The 27,147-nt window shown below is 43.3% G+C and overlaps 1 protein-coding gene across 1 annotated transcript in view; it reads right to left on the reverse strand.

Annotated features, from left to right (window-relative positions):
• Window positions 1-27,147, reverse strand: part of nrxn3b (neurexin 3b) — a 262,834-nt gene that overhangs the window by 18,543 nt on the left and 217,144 nt on the right. The window contains exons 20-22 of the mRNA XM_076084372.1: window positions 19,516-19,687; window positions 12,041-12,130; window positions 10,132-10,442 (exon numbers count right to left, since the gene is read on the reverse strand). Coding sequence (XP_075940487.1) covers window positions 10,132-10,442; window positions 12,041-12,130; window positions 19,516-19,687 — 573 coding nt within the window. The remainder of the gene's footprint in view (window positions 1-10,131; window positions 10,443-12,040; window positions 12,131-19,515; window positions 19,688-27,147) is intronic.

The following is a 27,147-nucleotide window of genomic DNA, read 5'->3' on the forward strand; positions in this document are numbered from 1 at the left end:
CACACACACACACACACACACACACACACACACAGAGAATAGCTGAAAGATTGAAAGGAAGTGGGGGTGTAGGCGGGTAGTCACATGGTGAGAGACACAGGTGAGACATGATGGAAGGGAACTTCTGTGCACGCCACCCTCAAGTGAAACTGGAGCAGTCTTTAAAGCTCACAGTTATGCCATGTGCCGCGTGCTTCTCCCTTCAAAGAGGAGGTGAGGATTTCACGTGGACGTGGTGGTGGTGAGCCGTGACAGAAGAAGAGGCAGAGAGAAGATGAGAGTATGGGGGGAGAGGAGGAGGTAGTCATGACAGGACGGGGATGGAAAGCGCTTCACAAGACATTGGCAGTAGTCTGAACAAAATAAAGGGAACAGGATTCCTGCTTGGACAGCAGATCATCAGACAAACCAGGATGACTAATCAGGCATTCTCTCACAAACTTCAGTTTCAGGATCACAAAGCAGGATCACAAATGTATTTCTTAATTAGGACCATACTTAGTACGTACAGTTACTTTCATGTTGCATTTTACACATGCATATTCATTTTTACGCTGCAATTTGTTATTATTTTCTTAATAATGCAGTAGTTGTTTGGTCATTAATATGCCATCAAGTTTACTATGAAAAATGAATTAAAAGAAAGATTCAGATTTGGGCGGCTAGATAATCCAAGATAATATGATGAGAAGAGAACTCTGCAACAAGCTCATTTATCATCTGTGCTCATTGTTGGACTTTAAAGTGCTGCCAAATGTTCTCTCTGTGTATGGTGCAGATTCTCCTCATTATTTAATCCTTCATATACATTTTTCTATTTAATATGTGCTGCTGTGTAGCCGTGATCACCACAGATCTAACAGATCTCTAACATCTCTGTCTTCATTGTGAATTGATGTGATCTACGCTTGCTGTGCTCTTGAGATCCGTGTAATAAAGTCATGAACATGCACATTTTAACAGGGCTTGAATTAATCTCATCACATTCGTTCTGAGATGGATTTGAGAAACAATTTAACTTCGTTAGGCTCACTTTAATCCAAGCTGTTCACAATAAATTGCGCGTTTCTTTGCTTCCAATACAAAACCCCAATGAGTTCAATAACATAATGCGTCTAGAACAATGTTGTTCTAATAGTATCCTGTTGGAATCATGCATTGTCCACATGGTGAATGGCTGTTGATTGGCTAAATCTAGGACGGCTTGTGTTTTAGACTTTAGGGCTTTATAAATAAGGTGAGTTGACCTCACTAATTGCAACAATACAATCAATAAGTGTGACGATGTGTCCACTTGGGAAAGCTATTGGCTTCCTATGCAGAAAGTGTGAGGTCTAAAACAAATATCTGAAATCTGACCTCGCACGTTGTCCTTGTGGACTACATGTTCAGCTCCCTTTTCAATCCTTTTAAATATTGCTGTATTTCTCACAGTCAAAGGCTATTATGACTTCAAGGCTGTAATACCAAATCAATGTAGGCATTATGTAATGGCTGATACTAGCAGCTTTACGTCTCCAAAATTAGCCGGGGCCTCTATATGAGTTCAGTTCCTAATAAGCACAAACCAAATTAAGCATTCCATTAAGTCTCTTTTTAAAAGATGAAAGTTGAAACATAATCGCTAACCAATAGAGAAATGATTTGAGATAAACTGTCCATCGGAGCGCTCCCATAGTACCTCAACATGCTCACACACATTCAAGGATGACTGACAATGCACGCGCACACACACACACACACACACACACACACACACACACACACACACACACACACACAGACACACACACACACACTGCTGTTAAGAGCAACAGGTTGCGTTGTAGTTTGCAGACTGTCTTTGGGCCCAGAGGAGGAACATTACTGGGCCTCGCTAACAGCTCAGCCGAGCAATGAAACAGAACACATTACTGCTGTGGAACATCAAAGGCTGCGTCTGTGTGATACATATTTAATTACATCCTATTGACTGTAGTAGACACATGCATTCTGTGCACACACACAAACCGTATAGATCTGTGAATATGCTCGCAAAGACGCAGTCTCGCCCTCTTTCTCTCTCACATACAAACATTTACTGTATATCACAGGCTGGCAGCGCTTATATATATTATATATATATATATATATATATTATATATATATATATATATATTATATATATATATATATATATATTATATATATATGCACAGCGCAGAGATTCATTACCACTGCTGTGGAATAAGACACAGGTGTGTGGACACTGCTGCAGCTCCAGCTTCAAACACACCTATATTATGATATTATTATCACATACACAGCTCAGGGTACTTCATTTGATGTGAAGAATGTTTCTGTCTTATAGAGAATTAGATGAAATAATCAATGTTGACTTCATGTCTGTGTTGTGTTCAACATATAAGATCTCTCTGTGACATGTTTAGCCTCGGCACGGAAGTCAAAACATCTTTCAGCATCTCTTGTTTGCATCTAGTTCTTTGTTAGCTATCAGGCTAATGACCGAGAGTCAGCTGGGTTTTATTCACAGTTACCAAAGGGTGTGGAGCTTTTCACCTAACGAGGACAGGACTTCTGAGTTTAAGCAGTAAATGTAATATTTATCTTCTAATCAAACCGTAATAAGGAAATTTCCCAAAATGTTGGAAGATCCATTTTAAGCAGAACGAGAAGGTCAAAATAGTTTAAATAGTTTAAAGGGAAACAACTTGCATTCTCCTGCTGGCCAAGAGACAGCGATGGAGAAGCAAATAACTGAACTGAAAAGCCATTCCTAAGTCTGATGTAAAGTATCTTGGAAAAAGCTGGCAATAGAAGTTTCACTTTCCTAATAGTTTTGTTCCCAGAACCGTTGTGCTGGAAAAAAAGTTAATTAAACACAACAAGAGTGTGGAATCTCACAGCAACCTCACAACTTTTTCAAATGGCTTGGCACAGGATTTAATACCGACTGTTCCACTTTGATAATCCATGCAAGTCTAGTGGCATGTGCCGGGGGATAGATGACATCTGCACAGAAAGAAGAAGAAGAAGAAGAATCTGGATTTGAGATGTAACGCCTTGAATAAATACAACATTGTTCTGTTTAACTCAAAGACAGATGAATTAGAAGGCAGTTCAACTGTCTTGACTGCAGTTAAAGATGAATGCATTTAATCATTTGCATAGTTCATTATCACTATCAGTGTTTTTAGGCTGGTCATGTGACTTTGTTGCTTCAGTCGTAGGTGTAAGTTCTCAGTCAGACATGTGGATGGAGTTATAACCAGTCAGCCATCTCTGGAGGCTCCACAGCATGAAGTGAGCCTGTCTACCACCCAGAGCATGTGCTGCTGTCCTGCCGGTCAGCTCACAAACAAACTGCTACACAGTGTGTGTGTGTGTCACTGATGTGTGCTGTTTGCTTGCCCCTTGGTGTGTGAGTGCCCCGTGGTGACAGTGGAGGCTGACAAGACAGCAGGTTTACACACATACACACGCAAGCATTCCCAGAGGATCTCTAGAAGCTCGATTGTGAGGCACGGGGGACATCCATTACTAAAACCCCCGTGGTTCAGAAACCCCTGGAGCTAGCTGCTGCAGCTGCTCACACACTGAGAGACAAACTGCACTGAACACACACACACACACACACACACACACACACACACACACACACAAAGAAACATGACCTACAGACATGAAATTGCAAACATCTACAAACACGTTCACGCAGAGAAGTTGAATGGAAATAGCTCTTTGTACATATTCTCCTGCATGAAAAATTCATATTGAAATTCACCACCGAGTGTTGCACACACACTCCGACAACAGAGAAGACAGATAATACATGACAGCGCTGGAATGAGTTTGTCGTGTTGATGGAGGTGGTGGTGGTGGTGGGGTTCTATTCGGCATCACGCATTGAAAATCCTCCGATATTGTGCTTCCGTTCTTTAACAATGTGAGTGCACGTGACTGCAGCAGATACAAGTAGCTTAATTTGGTTGTGCATGTATGAGGATGTGTGAGACAAAGATTAAGAGATCCTTGTACAAACTGGATGCATGCATATGTGTGTGTGTCCCTTTAATGAGCCCCACACACCAGCACCCCATCAGTCTGCCTTCTCCTAATTGGACCTACTGAGCAACGAGCGGACCTCCAACATTCCTCTCACAGAATTCATTGGGAGCAAGGGTGCCTCGTAGAGCACCCAGGAAGAATGATAGGAGATTAAAAAAAAGAAAAGATGGGACAGAAGGAATAAAGAAAGCATCTCGAGGAATAACCTGCCTACTGGTTTTTACCTTTACACAGTTACTGGCAGGTCTGGGGGAAGGTGATCACAGAGACTAACTAACTGCAAAGAAGAGACGACAGACAGCAGGTGGAAAAGTGAAGCGGATCCACCTACGCATGCACACACACACACACACACACACACACACACACACACACACACACACACACACACACACACACACACACACACACACACACACACACGAGCAGGTGAACACACTCATCAAACATCATCTGGCAGACACAGCGTGAGACGCAGCGTGCTGCACAGCGCCTTCCTCACTACCTCTTGAAGAGAGAATAAATCAGTGATTATCATATATCCCCAGGCGTTAAGCAACATCCCTGATGTACTTTAGATAGTCTGAGTAGAAGGAGCGAGTCGAGGAAAACAGTGAGGGGGAAAAAAGGAGGGTATCATGGTACCTTAGTGTGCAAAATCTTATTTTGCAACAGTGTGAGTAGATTCTGGGTCATGACCTTTGCTGTGTGATTTCCCCCGTCTCTCTAAAGCTTCCTATAACTCTCCACCTCAAACTATCTATCAAAACAATCTGAAAATACAGAAATCCCACCGTGCCAAAGAGGTATCTGTGTCGATTCAACACAATATTATTGTCATCATGGAATGTGTATCCAAGCGTTTCTCAGCACGAAAAAAAAGCCCAATTAAACTGCACACAATTTACCTCTCATTTTCCCGTCTCCTGAGCACCAGGCCAGTTGAAGATGATGGACGCGAGCAATTTCTTTAACACGGCAACCATGCAAATCGCTTTCAGTGTCTCTCCCTCAGCTGCTTTCCCCCACGGTACGCTAGATTGCAGCCTCCTGTACTAATTGTTCCCAAACATCTCAGGCCAGCAGCGCCAGTTAATAGAGAACGAGAGACGTCGATCTCCCATGATAGACAGACTTGCATAAATGAGTATTCCCAAAAGGACTATCCACATCAAATCAGTACGCGTAAAATCCACTCTTTTCGGTTCAACCTGAACGCTGCAGAGCTGAAGAGCATAGGTAGGCTCCAAACAAGCTGTACTTGTTTTCATTTATTGGGAGTTTTCCGTCCCTAAATGAAGTTCAGTGTTGTTGTAAAGGCTCATCAGGAGCTTCCAAACATTCTAGGTTACCAGTGTGAGTAAATGTGACATATCTGATTGAAGAGCAAAATGGACTTCTGAATACATTTGCAGTGAGGAACTTCTGATACAACAGTAGCACTTACACGTATCTGGGGGCATGGATAGAGGGGGTAGTACATTGCATGGGTTATTTACACTGTATCTAGAATGCGTAGAAATACACAGGTTTATTCCAAACACATTTTTTTGAATTGTTTAAATCAGTGGTTCCAAATATTGAAACCCTTTGAAGGCATAACAAGATAAATGACGGGGGTCACGAGATGACTAACAGGATAAGAAAGAGGACAAAACATAGATGTGCTGCTCAAAGAATAGGCCTCCACAATGATTCAATCGATGTAGCAGAACCAGAGATGGCATGCCTACAGTACCCACGATGCACCTCGGCAGCCGACAGTTCTGTCAGAGATTCCGGTGTGTTATGCTAGTAGCGGCTAGCTTCGAGCCAATAGCCTGAAGCAGAGATGAGGAGTGGGCTGCAGAGAACTAATGAGCTCACTGGTTTCTAACTGCACACACATGATTCATTTTCAAACTTGTAATCTCTTCTTATTGCCTCAAGTGACAACAGTTCAGGTTTTGCACCGCTCCCTGTGGAGCCACAAAAGGCTTTTTCCACATACCGTATATAGCAGCGCTCATGACTAGTAAACATACTTTGATGTGTAATATTGGTGGAGTTCCCCTTTAATGGGAGATCACCTCCCATCCTCCTTACTGGCTCTTCATGCTGCAAGCCACAGTACTAGACTCTTAATGATGTTTTGTGTAACTTCTGATATAACTGTCAGGCCATTTAAAGTTGAACACAAACCACTTATGAAGACTGGAGCTCAGACAACAAAGCTCGCGTCAGACTGTTTACTCTTTCGGAGAGAACGAGTTGCTGGGAAAAAGCAGTTGGAGACTAAAAGGCAGCTTTAAGTAAACAGGTCTATAACAGGACAATATTTATTCCATTTCACTTGTCTTGCCAAGTCAATAAAAGACTACTTAATATTTATGATGACGGAATGGAGAAACGGGGCTTCTTGAATGTCAGATATGTTCACGGTGAACTTCTCAGTTTTACTTCTGCATGATAAAGAGGTTTGAATGTGCAGATCTTACACACAACAGCGCATTAAGATACATTCAATTCCCATTATGTCAGCATTACTGTGTGCATGCATCACCATGGGCAGGCAGCTAAAGCTAACATGGTTAGCATTAGTCACCCTCCTCTGAGACACATGATCAAAGAGATGTTCCACTGTTACATGGATGAACCACAGAATGATGACTCGGGTTGAATCCTCAGGCTTTGGGAGCAAGCCCGTGGGCGGACGTAGGCGCGATGTTCACAATGAGCCAGCTCGTTGACATATCTAATGCCAGGTCTCAGACCATTTATAATAGTCAGGAAGAGACAGACATGACGTGGGAAAAACTCATTAGAATTGCTTTTTCTATCTTATATACAGCTTATATACGGCAGCATTGGACTTTGTTTTGTAGACAAATAGATCACGAAAATTGTCTGCAAATGTCTCAGTATGACTGAAAAATTCAACTGATTCTATCTGTACTGCGTGCTGTTACATTGTATTTTACTTTGTCTGCAGGTGGAGTTTTGAAGAAAGGGATTTTAGAATTAGCATAAGAACTTGAGTTTGTTTGTGTTGACTACAAACCTTTTAGAATGTACTGTATCTGTTGTCCTGTGTTAGCCAACTTACTTATCTTAACTCCAGGCTTTCCACTCCCATGTTGTCTCCTTGTATGAGACACACTTCTTACAAACATGGACTAGCGAGCCTGTGTTTCTTTGCTCCCACAAAACTTGTTGTGTTTTGTGTTGCAAGAAGGCCGTGTTTTCTGAATTGTCCTGTGCAATAAGAGCTCAGAACATATAAAAAGTGATGTGAGCTGCTAATCAGGTAAAGTCAGTAAAAAAAGGCATTACATGTTAAAAATTACTTTAAAACTATTTTCAGTGAATCAATACATTCCTGGGATATTTCTTTTAAAATGAAAAATGAAAAACGTTTTTAACTTGATTCACCTGGTCTTTGAGTAGAGCTGAAGTGACAAAAACATAGCAATCCTTTTCTTGTCTACTCTGGTCTTTGGCCCCCAGTGGACCACCCGACCTACACAGTGCACTAGTACCACAGTGCCAGAGAGAGAGTCTGTCTGCTGGTCCCCGTGGAGCTATCATTAATTAATTGAGATTGGTTCTCTCCACTCCACACCCCCGTCTCTGTGTTCATCCTTAGATGTCGAGGGATTCTTCTCTTCTCACCTCTGAAAAAGAAACAGCTAGTGTTGGTGAAGTGGAACAAAAATAGATGTGCGAGAAGATACCTAAACACACGTTTTGGTCTACATGTGTGCACACACACACACCCTACTCCTAAAACAGCTGCACACGCTCACATCCAGCTCTGTGTCAGATTCTTATAGCCCTCTTTCAGCACTGCAGTACATCACTAATGATAGCTCAACTCCCTCAACTCCCCTATACTACCCTGAGGGATGGAGAAATCTGCCAAACTGGTACAGGTCATCTCCTTACCTCTCACACCACGCTACAGCCGACTGGGGAACTGTAAAATTAAAGGGCATGGCAAATGAAATTCAGTGACACAGCGGCGTGAATCAAAGCAGACACTGCCACGGGAGCTTGTGGAAGAAGAATGAACACGGCTCTCAGAAGGAATACAAAAGTAAAGTCAAAAGTAAGGGAGGGTACAAAATTACTTTTCTATTGTTAAGTTACCAAAGTGCAAGTTCATCTGGCATCTAACAGCCGCATCCTGGGTATTGAAAAAAGAAGTATGTATAGCTTCATCATTTCACCTTGAAAAGGAGAATGCTTTGTATAAAAGCTCGACTTCCTTTGATATTAATACCCTATGACACAAAATGCCATTTTCCCAGCGATGCCACATTGTTTCTTATCAGATATGACCTTGTTGATGGTGCCGGAGATGGCGGTGTGTAATGCATCTTAGCTCATCGTCTCAGATTACTGTGGCTACATTCTAGACAGAATGGATATGGACTGCCTTGCCTTTGCTCCAAAACTTCAAACCAGTGAAAAACACTGGCTTGACACTGGGTCTTTCTTTGTCCGATCTCTCCAAATCAAAGAGTATTTAGTGACTTTCCAACAGCCTGGATTCTGGCCTCCCCCATGTTTGGACTGATAGACACATACAAGTGTCAGCACTGACACGAGGCGCTATCATCACTGCACGCCAGGCAATCTGTTGTTGAGGTGAAGAGGCTGATAACAGTGGTCCCTGTCTGTGGTCCGTCCACCGACCAAGCTCTCCCCCAACCCTGTCTCACCCCCTGAGGGAGAGTTATTGCTTTAATATGAACAACGAATGGTTCAATTTGTCCTCTGGGTGGCAAAGGACTGCTCGGCGTGATTACTTTCTTGGCACGGCGGTGACGTTCATTGGCTTGGACTCAGGACGTATTGGAGAAAGGCCTCTGCTAGGCTGGATTGGGGAGAATGACAGATACAGATGGACAGAGACAGAAAAAGAGAGAAATGTAGAGAAACGGAGCGGCGGCGAGGCCGGCTTTGCACACCTCAATGAACAGCAGCACTCCAATCCTCGATATACAGTATCCTGACCTTGACTGATCAAGTAGAGGAAAAAAAACAGCGCGGCTCCAATCCACCCACACACAGTCACCAAAAAGTCACAGAAACACAAAACATAGTGGAGGAGGGACAAGAGGACCTTAGACATTTCACTTTGTCGTATTTTCAAACTTGATTATAAAGACAACAAAACATTTGGCCCACAGACTCAGGTTGTGTTCCACAGTGGGGATCTACGTATACCTCCTATAAGGAAAAATGAATTTGAACTCCACTCTGCACACTCTGAATATTAAACAATGGATTTATGGGAGAAGTTTGACATTTTTGGAAATGGACTTATTTGCTTTCTTGTCAAGAGTTAGATAGATCGGAAGATTAATACCACTCTCACATTAATACAGTAACTATTAAGCTGGAGACAGCAGCTGGTTAGCTTAGCTTAAGACACGGCTATCATATCAGTTATCTTCAGACAGAGTCAGGCTAGTTGTTTCCCCCTGATTCCAGTTTGTGCTAGGCTAAGCTAACCAGCTGCTGGCTGTAGCTTCATATCAAACAGACAAATATTAGAGTGGTATCAATCTTCTCATCTAACTCTTGACAAGGAAGTCTTTGTGCTTTCTTTCTGCTTTGTTATGTTGTTCATTCTGTACACATGACATCTATCACACTTCTGTCCATCCTGATAGAGGGATCCTCCTCTGTTGCTCTCTCTAAGGTCTCTCCCTCTTTTCTCCCGTTAAAGGGTTTTTGGGGGAGTTGTTCCTGTACCGATGTGAGGGTTCCGGGACAGAGGATGTCGTATGTGTACAGATTGGAAAGCCCTCTGAGGAAAATTTGAAATTTGTGTTTCTGGGCGATACAAAAATGAATTGAATTGAATTGGATTGGATGTGAAAAAGTGTATCTCCCAGTTGAAGATAAAACGTTGCCTATTGTTGACTAAAGTTTTCTACAAACCTGGCTTGCTGGCTGGCTTACAGTGTCACTATATAAATTATTCACAAAGCTTAGCATAGAATTGGAACACGCAACGACTCACCACACACACATGCAGACGCACACACACATCTCTCCCTCCCCATTCCTTACCTGAATAGTGGGCGGTGAGCGCTGTTTGCGGGTGGTCGTCGTGGAGAGCGTGGTGGTGGTCTCGATGAAGGTGGTGGACATCTCCGGTGGCACCGAGGTGGTGGTGCGCGCCGCGCCCCTGCTGACCGGCACGTCACCCACCAGCCGCACGCTGCCGTTCACCTTGATGTTGACGTGGCCCTCGGCGGCCATGTTGAGGACCTTGAGGCCATTGTAGTAGAGGCCGGAGAGCTGGCCCTGGTAGGGCCGCTTCCGGTCGTTTCCGCCGATGGAGATAGTGGCCTGGGTGTTGAAGATGGTCAGCTGCCGGCCTGGAGCAAGAGGGAGGGGAGACAATATTAATATGTTTACGACGCAGAAATCAGAGCTAACAAAGCTCTAATGTTGACATGCCTTTAAGAGGAACACTAACACTGAGAGATGGATGCATTAACAGAACATTTCAACGAGGACTAAACATGTCTGTTAACAGTAGTGATTTACTGCTGGGTGTGATGGTGATGCAACATGCTTTAACACTGGACAAAGTATCTATGGTATGAACAACCCCACCATTCTGTTGGTTTTTAAAGACTGCAGGCTTTCCCTCCACCCTGAAAGACACTGCTAATGCTGGAAACAACAGACACTATGTAGCTACAGCTGCTTTATCATAAGACACATGCAGGTGTGAAAAAAACATTGAAAAATGAGCTGGAACAAGTTCCACAGGCACTCTTAATATTCTCTGGACAAAACAGTGGACTCATGCGGTAAAATTATGAATAAATATGTATACTGGGTTTGACATATTATGATAAAGTATGAGCAATACACACTCACTGCATGTCATGGTGAATTTCATTAGGAGAAGCCTAAATATCATTGTCAAAACACACTGCTCATGCATTAAATATGAAATGAAAATACACAAAACTTTTGCAATGCAGAAATCATAATTAAAAATCTCATTTGTATAATTTACAGACAGAAAGCACCGCCAGCTTGTTATATTTTCGGCATTTACACAATTATAATACATAATACACTGGGCATGGAATGACAGGGGGAGGACGATCATGTCACAGGAAAATGAAATAGCACGTGTGGAGTCATGCATGCAGCAGTAATGGGATTTTTCAGACCTGTTTTAGCGGTTGTTAAAGGGACTTTATAATCAGGTTAAGATGTTTAGGTGCAATGAACTTTAAATGCAGTTTATAATGATATTATGTTGAGGAGAGAGGGGGGAGCAGACTTTTTTATCCCCGCTATTGTTTTAAACATAAACGAGGTGCTGATCTGATTGTCTCAGTGATTGAAAAGCACAACTTCATCAGTGCACCTTGGCAGGCTCACTGTGACGCTTAGCCGTCAAAAAGGCTCCAATTAGCTCCCATCAGCAAACAAGTGAGAGTTGTATCGTGTGTGATTTGTAGAACTACAATCAGATCAATTACAGCAGAGAGAAGCACCTGCTGTTTGGAGAGTTTTCAGGGGGATATGCCCACTGATTAGTTTGTTCTCAAACATGGCAGAGGATTTGAGCCAAGGGAGTTCATTTCCCTCTCAAAACAGTCGGCCTACTGTTGCAGCATAGATAATGCCGTCTCCTAGTCAGCTTTGCACGATTAGGAGTACTTGATGCTTCACATCTTGTTGTTGCACTGTTTGTAGAAGCGCTTCCCAGTCCCTTTAACTGGACACCATGATTCAACAAATATTTTAAAAAGATGACGATGACAAAAAGGGGAAACAAATCCAAATAAAAACATGGAAAGAACAAAAAGTAAGAAAGAAGGCTGTGTTTTACTTGTTGTTTTAAAGGGTTTAAGGGGTGCTTATCCATTCTCAGAGGTTGAAAGGGAACAAGCCGATGGAATGACAGAAAATAAAAGAGAAACATTCTGGAAGTTTGATGAAGATTTACCTTTCTCCTGAAGCCAATCTTCTACTGGCCGGGTATATTTGAACGGGATTTTCTTATTTGCCATTTGATAGCGCTCAATGTCGCTGTTGCCTTTAAAGTTTGAAAGTTTAACAAACAGCTTGAAACAGTTGGCAACAGCAACAGACATCACACATTTATACAGTGGTTTAGAATGAGTTTTATCTTTGTTTAGAAATATTTATAACAGCTTTATGATGATTTTTTCAAGTAGCTTTAGTTTGAATGTTTAAAATTCATATTTATACAGCACACTCCACACCAATATTTAACAAAACATCCATGAGTTAAAAGCGCAACACATCATCCACAATCATGGAAAAGACAAACTGCAAAACAGCCTGCAAGAAAAGGTCAAAACACAGAAAAGCATCACAGTCTACATAACAGGTCTTATAATACGTTCATCATATAATAAAGACAGCCGGAGGGTTATCAAGTGGTTAAAAAGGTAGACATGTCTCTGAAGCAAATTAGGGGTAATTAACGTGCACTAATTCTCCCACTGGACACCACCTGCTTTTACATTTGAAGGGCCAAGAAAATGCTGGCTTTGTATTTGGAAGAAGGGAGCTGTAGCAGGTTTGCAGGGGAAGGGGGGAAGGATGGAGGAGGATGTGGTCATTTGAAGTACTGCAGACCTATGGGGAGGGAAGTCCCACGGTGACACAGATTTGAGGAGGACAATGCATACAAATGAGACCATTACTGACATGGAGGGAGGTATTTTGGGTAAAAAAAAAGAAAGCACCCCAGCTGCCTCATTCAACTCTTCTGAGACCGAGACAAACGTGTTACGAGTAGATGGGAATTAAGGATAACAGGCCACCTTTTACAGGGACTGTTGACCGTGTACTTAATAATTTTTCTGGCTTGATACAAGTCTTTCTATAGTGGATGCAATATTTTGTCTGACAATCACAGAGACATTCCCTCTGAAGGGCGCCACGAGTCTGCAGACGCTGAGAATTGAGACGCTCAGCTCTGTCTTCAAACACTTTGAGGTATAACAAAAGACTGTGGAGCCTGTATAGAACCATGAAAGGCACCACAATGTCGCTCAGTACCCAGGTGGGAAGGTATTTGGAGGAAAAAGAAAGGCAGCGGCGCGGCATCGTTTGTAACACAAGTGAAAGGGCAAGGCTTTACAATTGTGAGAAAAGGCCTGCTGGTGTCTTGTCTGGCTGCTGGAATTCTCTCAGGTGATTTATCTATTGACAACATCATGCACACACACACACACACTTATGGGGACCTAAGGGTGTGTGACCATACTCAACCATATACCCATACATCTTTCAGGGCATCTTCATGTTCTGTCTTGGTTATTTGCTGGACACCTGATTTCAAATTGTTCTCACTTGCTAATTGAAAATGTGTACATATATATTTACACAATTACATTAAACCATTCATTAAGGCACGTATGCTGTTAGGTAAACCATAAGCTTGTCTCCGTTCTATCGTTCCTCTACCTTTCATGGAAAAGCCAGCCGAGTGCTCGGTCTGTAGCCAGCTGGGAAGGAGAGCGGATATGGCTGCAAAGGATCTGGAGGAGCTAAAGGACTGAGTGTGCAGCGTGCCAGCAGGTTAATCAGCTACTAGCAGGGCTCCCTCCCCATTCCTTTGATCTGGAGCAGGTTTCGGGTGGCAGCCAAATACACTCCCCTCTGGACAAGGGCCACAGAGAGAGGCATGATGGTTGCACATGTGGAACCAGAGGACAGTCGGAGAGGTGAGCACTTTGGACCGGGGCGGGAATAACAGGGGAGGGAGGACATCAGCATCTACAGAGCGTCGGTGACTTAGCTGGAGTGGAATCAGGTCTGAGACTGAGAGCACGGGGTACAGGCTTGCCCTGCACTGCTAATGGTGCGGTCTCAGGTATAGCTCTTACATTGTTCTGGGTGATTAATGAGGTGACAGTCCCCCCCGTAATGAATACACCACAAGCTAATTGTCCAACTAATGAGAAAAATGTCTCCAGTTTGTCAATTTGATATTCAATTTCTAAAGGTGACTCCAGAATGGATGACCTTGCCAGTAAAAGCACTATTGTTTATTATTTTAAAAATCTCTCTGCCGAGGTTGTTGGGTTGCTGTTGTTGTTTTTTTCGAAGCAGACTGGACACATATTTCCTCAAAGATTTTTTATCAACCTCTCAGTAAAAAGAATGTAATAATAATGTGAGTGTTATACATGTAAACGTTGTGGCTTTGTTATGAATCTCAGGCACAGAAATCTTAATGCAGACACAGTCCTGATGAAGCAGAATATGTGAACCAGCTACTATTAAGAAATAATATACCTAAGGGTGTTTTTCCCCCAAAATTAGTTTGCTTATTTATGAATATTTAATGTTGGTGAGAAATACAAAACACAGATGAGATGGCAAACATAAATACATTATTCATACTGTACAAAAACAAAATCTGGACAACCTCTTATATATTCTGGAGCATACTGTATGTCACAACATGTCATGCATATTTCACATTTTGTTGAGCAGCTGAGTGGCTGAATGCACACCATTTAATCCTGTAAATATTTCATAATTTGTTGCCGTTTCTGTATTTATAAGCAGTTTGTGCGTAGCTAATGCACGCCTGCACCATCTTCTTTGTCCCAGCCAAAACAAAGTCTGAATGTTTCCCGTTGGGTGGCAGCGATTCAGTCACCACACACACTGGCACGGCGACAGTCATCTGCTGGTCGCTCGCTTCGTTCTATTCAGTTTGCTTGCCAGACTAATCTCACTGGGGCTCCATCACAGGGCCAGTGCTGAGAGCGCATCAAAACTGTGAAAATGGCTACGGTGACAGGCTCCTGGCATTCCCTCTATTTGGGGATGATGAGTACATTTGATACACTGTCCAAAAGCCATCATTCCACAGCTCAACTCCACAGCTAGCTGTTGCAGCCCCTGGCCATGAATATCCCGCACCACCCACCTCCCTTCCAATCTACACCTGACTTTCATCTGTGTCTCTCCTCGAGACTCTGGCTCTACATCCGTCTACCCGGCTTTCTGTCTATTCTCTCTTTCTCTTCAGCCCACTGTCCATCCAGCTATCCTCCTCTCCTTCATCAGCTCGCTGCTACTGTCTCTCTTCTTTGGCTCAATCAGACCTCCTCAGCTACAGCCATAATTGTGGTTTCATTAATCTACTTTTTCGCTCACTTTATTCCATTTCTCTTCTTCTCTACTCATCTTTACGTCTATCCGTCTCCCCTCTGTCAACTCATTCCAGCCACTCCATTAAATGCCTCTGCATTCCCTCTGTGGCTTTGTTTCTTCGCTATTCACCCACGTTCCTCTGTTTCTACCACTTGCTTCCCCTCCATCCTCCTTCCATTCTCTCTCAGACATCAACCACAGCCAGGGAGTAAACTCATCATTTATTAGGCCGCTCTGAAATTTACGGTGTTGAAAGGATGAATTAGACTGGCGGCTTCCACGCTCAGCGACAGAGATCGTGTCTCAGATCAAATCATGTTTGGCCCCGCGAACGCGTGGGGATTTATCTCGTTCCCGAGGAATTGTTTTGTATGAATTTCAAGACAAAGATTGGCAGATATCTTGAAACGGTGCTACTCACTGTGCCTGTTTCAGGCTGCGGGAGTCGTAACATTCTGAGCATCAGCACATGGATGAAGGTCTTTGTGTATTGGACCAACCCAAATGATGGAACACACATACGCACGCACGCACGCACACTTTCCCGAGGCCCAGGCAGAGTAGTTAGGCCAATGGTCATTCATCTGAGACAAAAAAACTCACGCAAAAATCAAAGAGTACAAGGATTCAGAGTGTTATATAAGGAAATTGGAATCCTCTTACTAAACAAAGACAAGCCCTGCAGTAATGTGGGCTGTCACATTATCGTAGGAGAGATGCATGGAGAAAGGATGAGAAACAGGGATAAAAAGGAATGGAAATCTGAAAGGGCATAGTTGGGGGGGGGGTAATTAGAGAAGGGGAGACACAAAGCAGTCAACACACACACACACACTGAACGCCCACACACAAACACACTGCAGAGGCCTGATGGTAATGATGCCGTATGGGATCAGTGTGGTTCTAATGGTGAAGAGGAGTTGTCTTATTCATTCATAGTCCCAGCATTCAAATTCACAAGTCTTATGTTGAAAAGGTGTTTGTAATAATCACTGTAGTCGTATGGAAATTAAATATTAGTTCAAAGAAAAGACCTGTTGGCCTAGGAGGTGTGACATCATACTGTAGGTCTATTATGTACTTTGAACCCTTATATCACAAAGTGAAAGGATAATCCTGGTTTATTACAACTTGGGTCCTTTGTAGTTTTAGCCACCATCAGTTATGATAACAGCTAAAAGTAAATCTGACAGAGAAACCACTTGTCAAGTTTGAAAAGGGGGTGGTCACAATATTAGAATCACCTTTTAATATACTGCAGTCCAGATCAATTCAACTACAACCTCAATAATAAACATAGAGTTGAATTCACATTCCTCTCCATCAAAACTAAAGGCAAAGTTATTGCAGAGCTGTTGTATTAGATAGCATTCACTTTTACAGGTGTACCTAATAAAGTGGCCTCTAAGGTATAAGATGATGCATGGACTCAATCCACAAATCCACTTACCAGTGTCCTGAGTACTGTATGCAACAGGTATACTGAAGGGATGCTGGGGCAGGTTCTTTGCTTCTCAAAAGCCTACTCTAGAGAAATTGAGCAGTGTAGTTATATGAAAGTGTTATTAAACATGACCTAACTTGCTCTCGAGACTTAAAGTAAGCATTGTGATAATATCTTAAGTGACTACGTAGTAATGTTATCTCTTCAATTGTCAGTTTTTTTGTTCTGTCTTGTTGAATTTTTGAGTCTTTTATTTGAAATGGTTAAAGTGGAAACTGTAATAAAATAAAACTGTGTTTAGCTTGATTATCTAAAACACATTATTTGAAGATTGAAAGGGAACAAACACTTTTCTTTCCTTTGCAAATAATTTAAACTAACCTGGAGTTTTGTTTAAAACTCATATGATCGTCTGAGTGCTTGTGCTTTTTGCAACATCTGACTAATCTTTAGAGATGCACTACACTCCCAGAAGTCAGTAATAACTTAGTGAGTATTATGGTATTAAAACTGTGAGGAAAGCCAGACAAAACTACAAGAATAAGGCCCACATTTTGATTAAGCGAGCATTCCCCAGATAAAGGGAATGTGTTTAAACTGACCCAACATTGCTCTATTAGTAATTACAAGCTGGTGATGCTGTCCGCACCTCCAGCTGCCATTTAAAAGTCTCTATAGTTTGGGGGCCCAACTTTGCAAACACTGCTGTTTAGAGGTCCAATTTACACGCCCCGGGATATTTTGCAAGCAGCTTTGAATGACAAGCAATCCACCAACACCTTTGTTCTCACCTATTCCCCACCACAGAGAGAGGGCATGCCCAGATCCGGTAACTGTTTATTGAACGACCTGAGAGCCTTGTGGCGGCTGCTGCCTTCAAGTTAAGCATTAGGAGTGCAAGAAAGCAGTCGATGAGTCTGCACCCTAACATGCAATTACTCATGAGATGACAATGCCTTTACAAGGGAGGGAGGGCGGGGAAAAAAATCAATCATCGTTGAATTGCTATCACTGAGTGTCCTGCAAATTACCTGTGCAGAAGAGAAAAAGAAATTACCACGCATTCGATCCCCCAACCTCAACTCCATTCCAAGACAATGGCAGGCGGACAGAAAAGGGAACAAACCTCAATGGAGGAACTTGGAAGAAATCCAAAGCTAAAAAGTCAGAGCTCTTTCTGTTGTGCACTGAGACGCAAACGCACTGGATATTTAGCAGTGAATTCAGAATGGACGCTGAATTTGAATCATATACAGTATATATCGACGTATTGATAGAAGGTTGAGAAAACAACCATTCAGCTCTGATGCAGATGGCACTTTTACATTATTTGAAGGTGGTAGGACTGCACTTACTGGCTGTGAAAGATGGAGAACAGTTGAGAGATTTATATCATTATGACAAAAACTAGCTCTGTGCAACAATGCAGTCACGTCTGTCTGATTAGTTTGATTCCTCCAATGAGTGTGTGGTGGAGATGTTACTGCTGCGCATGTTGTGTGCCACATGTTTCTCAGTATTTTCCAGTATTAGTGTGGCTGAAATGCAGTTATGAAACCCGTCTAACTTTATCTGGTCAAAAAAAGAAAAGCGAAAGACAGCCGACGGCAAAAGAAAGCCAGAGACAGAAGAGATTAGCATCACCTGCGCTGGCATTGAACCAAACCAAAACAGCGTGCCAGGTCACGCCAGGAGAGGAGGCTGCCCTGTCCTCGGTGATGGCAGGCAACGAGGAGCATGCTGTAGGGCTGCTGAGACATCGGGCTGAGAAGTGAAAGGGATCAACTCCTTTTTGTTTGCTCCTTACCACTGGGTAGCATCAGCGCTTTTGCACAGTTTGTTTTCAAAGTTTGAAAAAAACAAAAAACTAGTGATGCACGGTTGTATTTCTGGACACATTTATGTTCACATTAGCTCCACATCTGGTAATATAACACTATTGAATCTTCAATATTATTCTACATCTGTTTCTGTCCAATTACGTCTCACTGCCACGGCACAATTTTCCCTCAGAGATCAATGAAGTTGCATATCATCTTCTGTCACCCCAACTTCTCCTCACCTCAACTGCCACTTTGTGCCCAGGATGCTTCCCTGTGCGTCTGCTCATTTTGACGGAGTGAAATTGAAGAGGAACAAGGAAACAAAGGGGGGCTCCCGCAGATATCAAAGACCAGGAGAGCCAACTCAATTTAATGGACTGTTAAGTAGAAGCAGGAGATGTGTTTTTCCCCTTCCTTCTCTCTCTCTCACCCTTTCTCTCCCTCTCTCACCTAGTTAGCTGAAAGGCACATCTCTGTCCCAAATGAAGGCAGCGCCTGAGCCTCCACATGGAGCGAGCTGTGTGTGATGTGTCTATTTGTATTCTGCTGCTGTGCTGCTTTAGCTGATCTGGGAATGAGAGATACAGGCAGGCAGCAGCTTTATCTGGCCAGCAGGCCACCCTTGGTTTCTGCCTCTATCCTCTCCTTTGCTTGCCCACCCACCAAATGCCTCTCCATGCCGTTCAGTCCCTTCCCTGAAATAAAGCAGCCAGATGTTGCACAGTTAATGCCTCTCGCAAGACAAAAGATTGCAGCCTGCGTGCTCCTCTCCTGTGGAGTCAGGTGTAAGGGCATGAGAGTAGCGAAAGTGTTTGAGGCTCGGTTCGCTACGGACAGCTAATGCTACTGCTTGCCTCTTGGTCTTCTGAGATGAGAGAGTGAATCTTGTTTTGTATTCTTGGTGGTGCCCTTTGCTCAAACAAATAGATGGTGTCCAGTGGTTTTGCAACAATAATTTTACCCCTAACTTTAGCAGAAATCCATCAGACAGAAGAATAAGAGGGGCGGTACCTGTGGGGAAGTGTTCATTGACCGGCCAGTTGTCCACCTGCAAGGTGGCGTTACCCCCGTTCCTGGTGAATCGGACCAAATGGTATTTGCCATCGTTTATGGCCGTGGTTGTCTCCTTAACGCTGATGTCCACTGTCCCGATGTTGAATGTCACACCCACTTTGCCTTGTTCCTGGAAAAGACACAAAGAGAAGATGAGCAGAAGAAGATGGTGGTCTGATTCAAGCACTGAATAAATCAAAACATCGGAATACACTGAACGGGCATTTGGCATCAAACGCAGAGAGCTCTACTTCTCAATAAGTCACATCTGTTGCTAAGCGAGACAAATTTGATAATTTGAACTGCTTCTGTGCCAAGGTTCCACCTATTGTTGTGCAGTAACAAATGAATTATACAATAAACTGTAAAAAGTTCAATAAAGCTACTTGGATGAATGCCCTCGGCTGGTGCTAATGGCAAACTACTCAAGAGAACCTGAGGACACCAGCGCTACGCTTCATTATACCACTGTAATGTGATGAAAATAGGCTGCCAGCAGAGATTGTAATGATGAGTAATGCTCCCTGCAGCCTGTCACTGCAAAACTGGCAGGAAGAAGCCTTGTTTTCTGCTGCGCTCCTTACAAACTGTATGAATACCATATGTTTTGTTTAGCTCCTAATGCTAAACCAGTTTTACTGTGTCCATAAATCGCCATCCCTCCCCATCATCTCCGGACTCCTCTCCCCTCTAACCCACTCCATTTTCATGAGCTGCCACGTGTTTTATTGTGACTGCTTGCGTATTCTCGGGCATGTAGGCGCGACATGCAAAAGGCTTTAGAGCGGAGGCAGGGCTTGAGTGAGTGGCGAAGGGGAAGGGCTGTGTTTTCTGAGTCATTTGTTAAATCCCCCACAGGGAATCTCTCAGTGTAATTACCTTCTTGAGAAGCCCGGAGCAGAGGGACCGTTTCTCATAACAAAACCAAAATGAAGCAGGCTGACACAGGGGGCAGACACATTGTTAACTGATCAGCTGAGACATGGCTAACATCGACAGTGGCGAGTTGAATGTAACAGTGCTCGTCGGTTCTGAAGCGTTGCTGGATGGTTACAACTTAAATGACACAACATTTAAACCTGCTGATCTCTGTTTAATGTCGCTCTTAATACCGTAGGAGAGCACTTAATAAGGCCAACTGATACTTTACCCAGTCCCTCATGCTTTTACACTCTCAAATATTCTCCACGTGAAATATTATAACACTACTATACCTGCAGTGTACAGTAATAAACGAAGTGTGGCATTTTATTAATGCCAGCATGACCTCAGATTTTGTTCTCCGGCAACACATTTTGCTGAGTTAGTTTACTCTTAAGGCATTTTGCTGTATTCATAAAAAGGAAAAAGAAATACATATGAGACCAACAAGGAACAAATATTAACTACAATTCTACTCCTTAAGTAGAGCACCTAGAAAACCTTGGAAGACAGCAGACGGCTCTCTTTTTATTCTTCTATATTAGGACTCTGTTTTTGTTTCTTAGCAAGTGCAGGGGGGGGGGGGCGGGGTATTATTGTCTTAACATAAGGTGCATCCAGCAGAAAGGTGATCCCTCTTAAAGTTTTTAAGGATGAAGAAAGTTGTTCAAAGTATTCAGTAAAATGACTGTGTGCATAGAACCTGCACTGAATGTGCATGCTGTAGTTTCCGCGTCAAGTACTTCAAACTGCCAAGGCGGTCTGAGGACCTGCACTGTGTTCAGTGCCTCACTTGTACATTTAAAACACCCTTTGTCTATTCGTAAAAAGATATACGGTGCTTGAGACCATAATGAACGACAGGGCAGCTCCAACAATCTCCAGCTTGAAAAAGAACGTCACCAAAGACACGAGAAAGCCATCTCCTAAAAGCCTTGGTAGGGCTCAGAGTGGGAGCCAGGCGAGCAGAATATCTGAATGCGCACTTAACGTCTCTGTCAGAGAGGTTGTAAATGGGCTCTTAATTTAAGTAGTTGTCATTAAAACTTAGAGCAACAGACAAATGAATACGATAAAAGCGTGTGTGCGTGCACGCTTTTATGCACCGAGACTGGCTAAGGTAAGCACACACAAGAATATGCTGATGATTTAATCTGACACGCTGATGTGTGTGTGTTGTACCGTGAAGAATACTACTGAAGCATCCTGGCTCTCCTGACTAATGACAGGACCTTTCCTTGGTACGAGAAAACACTGTGTGTGACGGCCGGAGCTCATCCAAAGCACAGACAGACACATCAGCACTAGTGCATCTACTGTGACCTTCAGAGGCTCTGGCAGCCCCGGCTCTCCTGTGTAGTCGCATCAAAGCCACATCAGCGACCCACTAATACCTACAAACAAAGACAGATCGTCACCCTCCTGGCCCTGGAACAAACAAACAACAAAACACAACAATTGTACACGTCTGTTGCTGAGTGCCTGCGGGCAGTGTGCAGAGGGGGGACTGTGTGTGGTAGTGCTTCGCAGTGGCACAGCTCTCCCTCTCTCTTCCCTTCTTCTTCTGCACTGCTCCTGTTGTCCGGCTACCCTCCCGCCTCCGCCACCGCCACCGCCACCCACCTGCCAGCCCACCCCCACGCTGCAGCAATGTTTGATTGACAGATCCAATTACGCTTTTTATTGGCCTGTCGCTCGCGAGGTGGGAAGGCACTTCATTGTCTCCTGAGCAAAGGGGTAAAATGGCTATTGTTCTTTTAGTGGAAAAGATGATGGCCACTATTCCAGGCGTAAACAAATGATGCGGAGAATCACTTTCAAACTTACACACACTTGAACGCAGGCGGACACATAAACACACACACACACACAGAAAGTCGTAGGGTGTAACCTTGCAACAGAAGCTTTTCAGGAGCATCATGTGGCAAAAAATACAAAGCAATATCCAAACCTCCAATCAGTTGCTCAACAGTCTAATTATGACATCATTACAGTGTGGAAGGTGGTAATTTACTGGTAAGATGTGCTAAAGCCCTTTAATACTCTAACATGCTCCCACACTCTCTTTTTAACGCCACCAATGCTGACTGTTTTGCTGCTATATTCAATGACATTGTGCTGGCAGTTTGTCTGTGCGTCATTTAAGTGTACAGTATGTGTGGGCATGTTGTGTTCACGCTCTGTGTAACTAAGACTGATAAATGTAATTCCAAGCCTCCCCTCCTCCTCCGCTGCGAGCTGGCCCTGGCTCTGCACGAGGAGCTCCGGCGGTCCCACGTGACCCGCCACACACTGACATCAGTAATCAGGCCCGCCACAATCCAATTCAGGGCCGATCAATGCCTCCAACACATGCTGCGCCCCGGGCAGAGTGAAAGGAGAGAGAATCACTCAAAGCAGTGGTGGGCGATCCTGCAGACCGCCATCACTGACAGCCCCTAGCAGACAACTGCTGTACAGGGGACGAGCCGCTGACAATAGACCCCATCCCCAGCCCGCCAAATGGTCATTCTGCTAAGCCACAGGCCCCAGACAGATATAGACATCTGAAAGCCATTCTGTGGAGGTGAGATGGGTAGAATTAGCACATTTAGCTCTGCTGGGGAGAAATAAAGCTGCCAAAAGAGGTATAGAGACGGAGAAAGAAGTGGAGAAATGTATGTGGTTATGTGGCAGATATCTCCTATAAGAAGATGTGCATTGAAAGCACTTTAAGGTCAGAGAATGTTATTAAAGTGGGAGCTTTTCCCCACACAAAAGGTATTGCATTTCAATCAAACCTTGATTGAAATCTGGTACGGGCAAAGCATAGTTGTAGCGGGATGACTCCAGTGGATCTATATTAAGTCTCAGTTGGGAGGGAGGAAGATCTGATATCTAGAATGTGAACATGTCCCAGGGTGGGAGTTTGGGTTACATATCCACCCTTTCATCTGACATCAGCGCTCAGGTTGCCTTTTGTGGTCGGGGGCCATCAAAAGTGGATCATAGAGGCAGTGGAAGTAGAATCAATAGAGAATAGAAGCTAGGACAACTGGAGACGTGGTGGATTGATGCACCTGGCCTTCACAGTGCCAAAGCCATTTATCACCAGTAATTGACAGAGATAACTCAAAGATGGCACAGTGATTTGTAGCTGTCTGTTCTTGTGCGCATCAGGCTCCAGAGTCAGAAAATTGCTAAAGGGTAGGATGCTAGAGGGGGTGACCGTGGCTTACTGGCTTAAGAGGGTTGTCTGGTCAGTCTGATCCTCGACTGGGACGTGTCACGTGTCCTAGTGTCCCTGAGCAAGACACTGAACCCCCGGCTCCCCGGGTGGCTGTCATTGGCAGCCCACTGCTCCCTATATACAGGGATGGGTCAAATGCAGAAGTCAAATTTCGTGTATATGTATATGACAATAAAAAGGGATTCTATTCTATTAGAGGCAGTTGAGGGGATTGTGTGTGTGCTGGCCTTTAGTGCAAGTAATTTCTTCATGTACAGAATGTAGTGACAACTCGACAGGCTGGGCAAGAGCTGGCATATTTCTCTTGACATTGTGTAACGCTACCGGTGAAATTGGAAGCCCTTATTACAGAAAAATGCCTCTCTTTCCACAATGAATTAAATGGATCAATCATACAAAGCAAATATACAACTCGTACAACCAAACAAGTTGTGAAAAACTGGATCAATTTTGTCATTTTGTTTCATCGCTTGTATGCAGATTGTTTTCATTTTATTGGTCCAGGTTTTTAGAAATCTGTCAATAGTCTACATTTTTCTTATTGTCAACAGATCTCATAAAGACAGTAACAATGGGTTGATTTGACTAGATTAAGTATTTTAATCATATCTAACAGCTCTGTTATTGTCCTGAACTGTCAAGGTTCTATATACGGGATACAGAGCATCAATATAGCAGCAAATATCTATTATGCTAAAGATGAAAGTAAAGATATAGTGGAGTAATGAGTGAAATCACACTACTTCTATGTGTGTTCTAATCCGATCTGCTCTGTGCTATGTTTATATAGCCGTGCCGGCAGTGCGTGCTATTGCAGTGCATGTTAGTGCATGTGAGTCTCCCTGTAGTGTCCCACTAGCCATCTTATGGCAGTCGCTCTGCACTGTTCGGTAAGATCATCTTCACAAATGAGCACCACTTTTATGATTTTGATGCGTGAATGCAGTCGGCAGAAGTAAAAAAGCTAACGTTGGGCTATAACTGAAGTACACATGAGTGCGTGTACACAGCAAGGCTGTAAAGTGGACTAGTCGGCGTTTTGTTTTTGTCCTATTTAGCCACTTCTTAGCAACCGCCTTTTTTAAGACACATAAAATCTTCTAAATTCACCAGAGGAATATTTGCTGATGTATGTCGTAGAACAAAAAGTTTAAATCTCTTCAGCTTGTGTTAACCACAGACACTATTTCAGGCATCTTCCCAAAAACATAGTCAGAAAACACAATGACTTTGAGACAAGGGAACATGAAATGCCAAAATGCTGACTCATTTCTGGGTTTTAGGACTCAGTCCTGCACCACTCGATGAGAGCCTCGATGAGAGGCAATAGAACCAGAACTACATTCCATATCGAGCACCTTTAAAAAAATACCAATGAATCACACTGCTGCACTGCATGACATGTTCCTTCATGTCAATAAACATGCACATTAAAGTTTAATTTGATGCAATCCCATATACATCATGCTGATGTAAAGACTCACTAGAGCAAAATATGTGTCTCATTCTGCCATTGAAATCAAAAATGTTTGATTTGAATCATGGTAGCTAAAAACCACAGTGCCCAGTTGTTTAAGGAAATCCCTTGACCCTTTTTTAAAGTATGAAAATATGAATTTGTCAGCTATTTTGAAAAATGTGCATTTAAAATAGAATCAATGGGCCTTGGGCTGCCTGCCACAGATAGGGGGGAGGAGTCGAAAAGTGCAGAGATGGACTAACAAATTACTGATTTTGGTATTTTTCTGGGATTTATTGAACATAACAAAAATATGTATAACATATATGTATCCCTTAATTTATGATGCTCACTGCATTGAATAAGTACATTAAAATAAATTGAACAACAAAGTGTCCTCGTCACTCCTTATAATCCACAGAACTGAAGACCTCATACGGGCTCTTTCAAAGTCTTTTCATTGAAAACCTGGAACACAGAGTTCTGGGGGGGTTACCCAGAGTATCAAAGCCAATGACTCAGTCACACAAGTTGAGACTTGTATTTTTCAATATGGTGAGCACCAAATAAAAAAAAACATTCTCCCCCATTGTATTTGTGTGGCAGCAGAATCTCAAAGACAGATATCTCAAAACGTGGGCAGATAAACCAGAACGATCTGTGTGTCTAGATGTCACAAGCGGTTTGTGTAAACACATGGTTATATTATAATTAGAATGAATTACTGTCTTTGGCTGGTCGTGAAGGGGATAGAAAGTTATGAAAGGGATAGAAAGTATTGAAAAAGAAAGAAGGGGGAGAAATACATATTTTAATGTCATGAATAAAGTTCAATTTGATACACACGCAGCTGCTCAGAGCAGTGATGCATATGTAGTGCTGCTGACAGACAAGGACCACAAAGAGGCACTAATTCTGGAAAGATATACTCTGCATCGGGACTGAATAAAACACAGCAGACACGTTTTTACTTTCTCACATTAGAAGCAGAGGCTGCAGGGTTCAGGGCTCTGCCTCTGTACAACGACAGTCTTAATGCACTCCTCAAATAAACATTTCTCTGAGAACTGTGAAACTCCATTAATCATTAATTGGCTCAAACGTTCATTCAGACATTCATAATCGGCTGCCGAGCTGTTGTGAGAGGCCATGTGGGAGGATACAAGGCGCAGAGGCTTGGTGCCTCTGAAATATTGATCACACCTAAAAGAAGCCAGAAGTCTAACACAAGGCTGTATTTCACACCTGAGAGAGCCAGAGAGGGCTTCATCGAATGCACAGGAACAAAATGGCTGCCACCTCACTCTACTTAGTGCTACTGGAGGTAGGGTAATACTAGCGAGTCCATTAGCCAGTTGGTTAATGCAGAGGGGTGCCAGCTAACGTTAGCCTGGACTGAAGAGGAAGAGTCATTGCATTGTTAATACAAACACAAGCGGCCGCGTTGTCGGGGAAGGTAATGGCTTTGACTCCTGCTCGGGCTCAATGTCAAACTCTGAGCCTCGCTCTTTGATCCTCTGCCGCAGAATATGAATCGCGCAGGGTCAGCCTTATCAATTATTTACACCCGCTCTTTCTCTATTTCCTGTTTGTCCGCTCTTGTGGCTGTAACTTGCCCTGACACTAATGGCGGACGGCCTGGTGAAAACATTTATCAATGTTACCGCAGAGTCCTCTCCAGCTCCACACTATCACTTTCAGGCTTTTGGAACTTAGAGTACTGACACCGCACTGATCCTAATCATCACGACTATACTTTACTGCATGTCTTACTCGGCCGCATTCTCTCAGTAAAGCACTGTCCCTGAAATAACCTTTGATTGCTGCATCCTGTGCCGCCAATGAATCCGTACTTAATTTCATGAACTATGGACGAATAAACCTCCGTCAGTCCATCAGGAAGATGCACTCTGTCCTCTGACCTGGCCTTGTCAAGCACATCGTCCTCTACTGCATTGCTGTACAGCAATACAACAACAGT

The sequence above is a fragment of the Anarhichas minor genome, unplaced genomic scaffold (genome assembly GCF_050575085.1).
Source record: "Anarhichas minor isolate MPS153535 unplaced genomic scaffold, ASM5057508v1 ptg000136l, whole genome shotgun sequence".
NCBI lineage: Eukaryota > Metazoa > Chordata > Actinopteri > Perciformes > Anarhichadidae > Anarhichas > Anarhichas minor.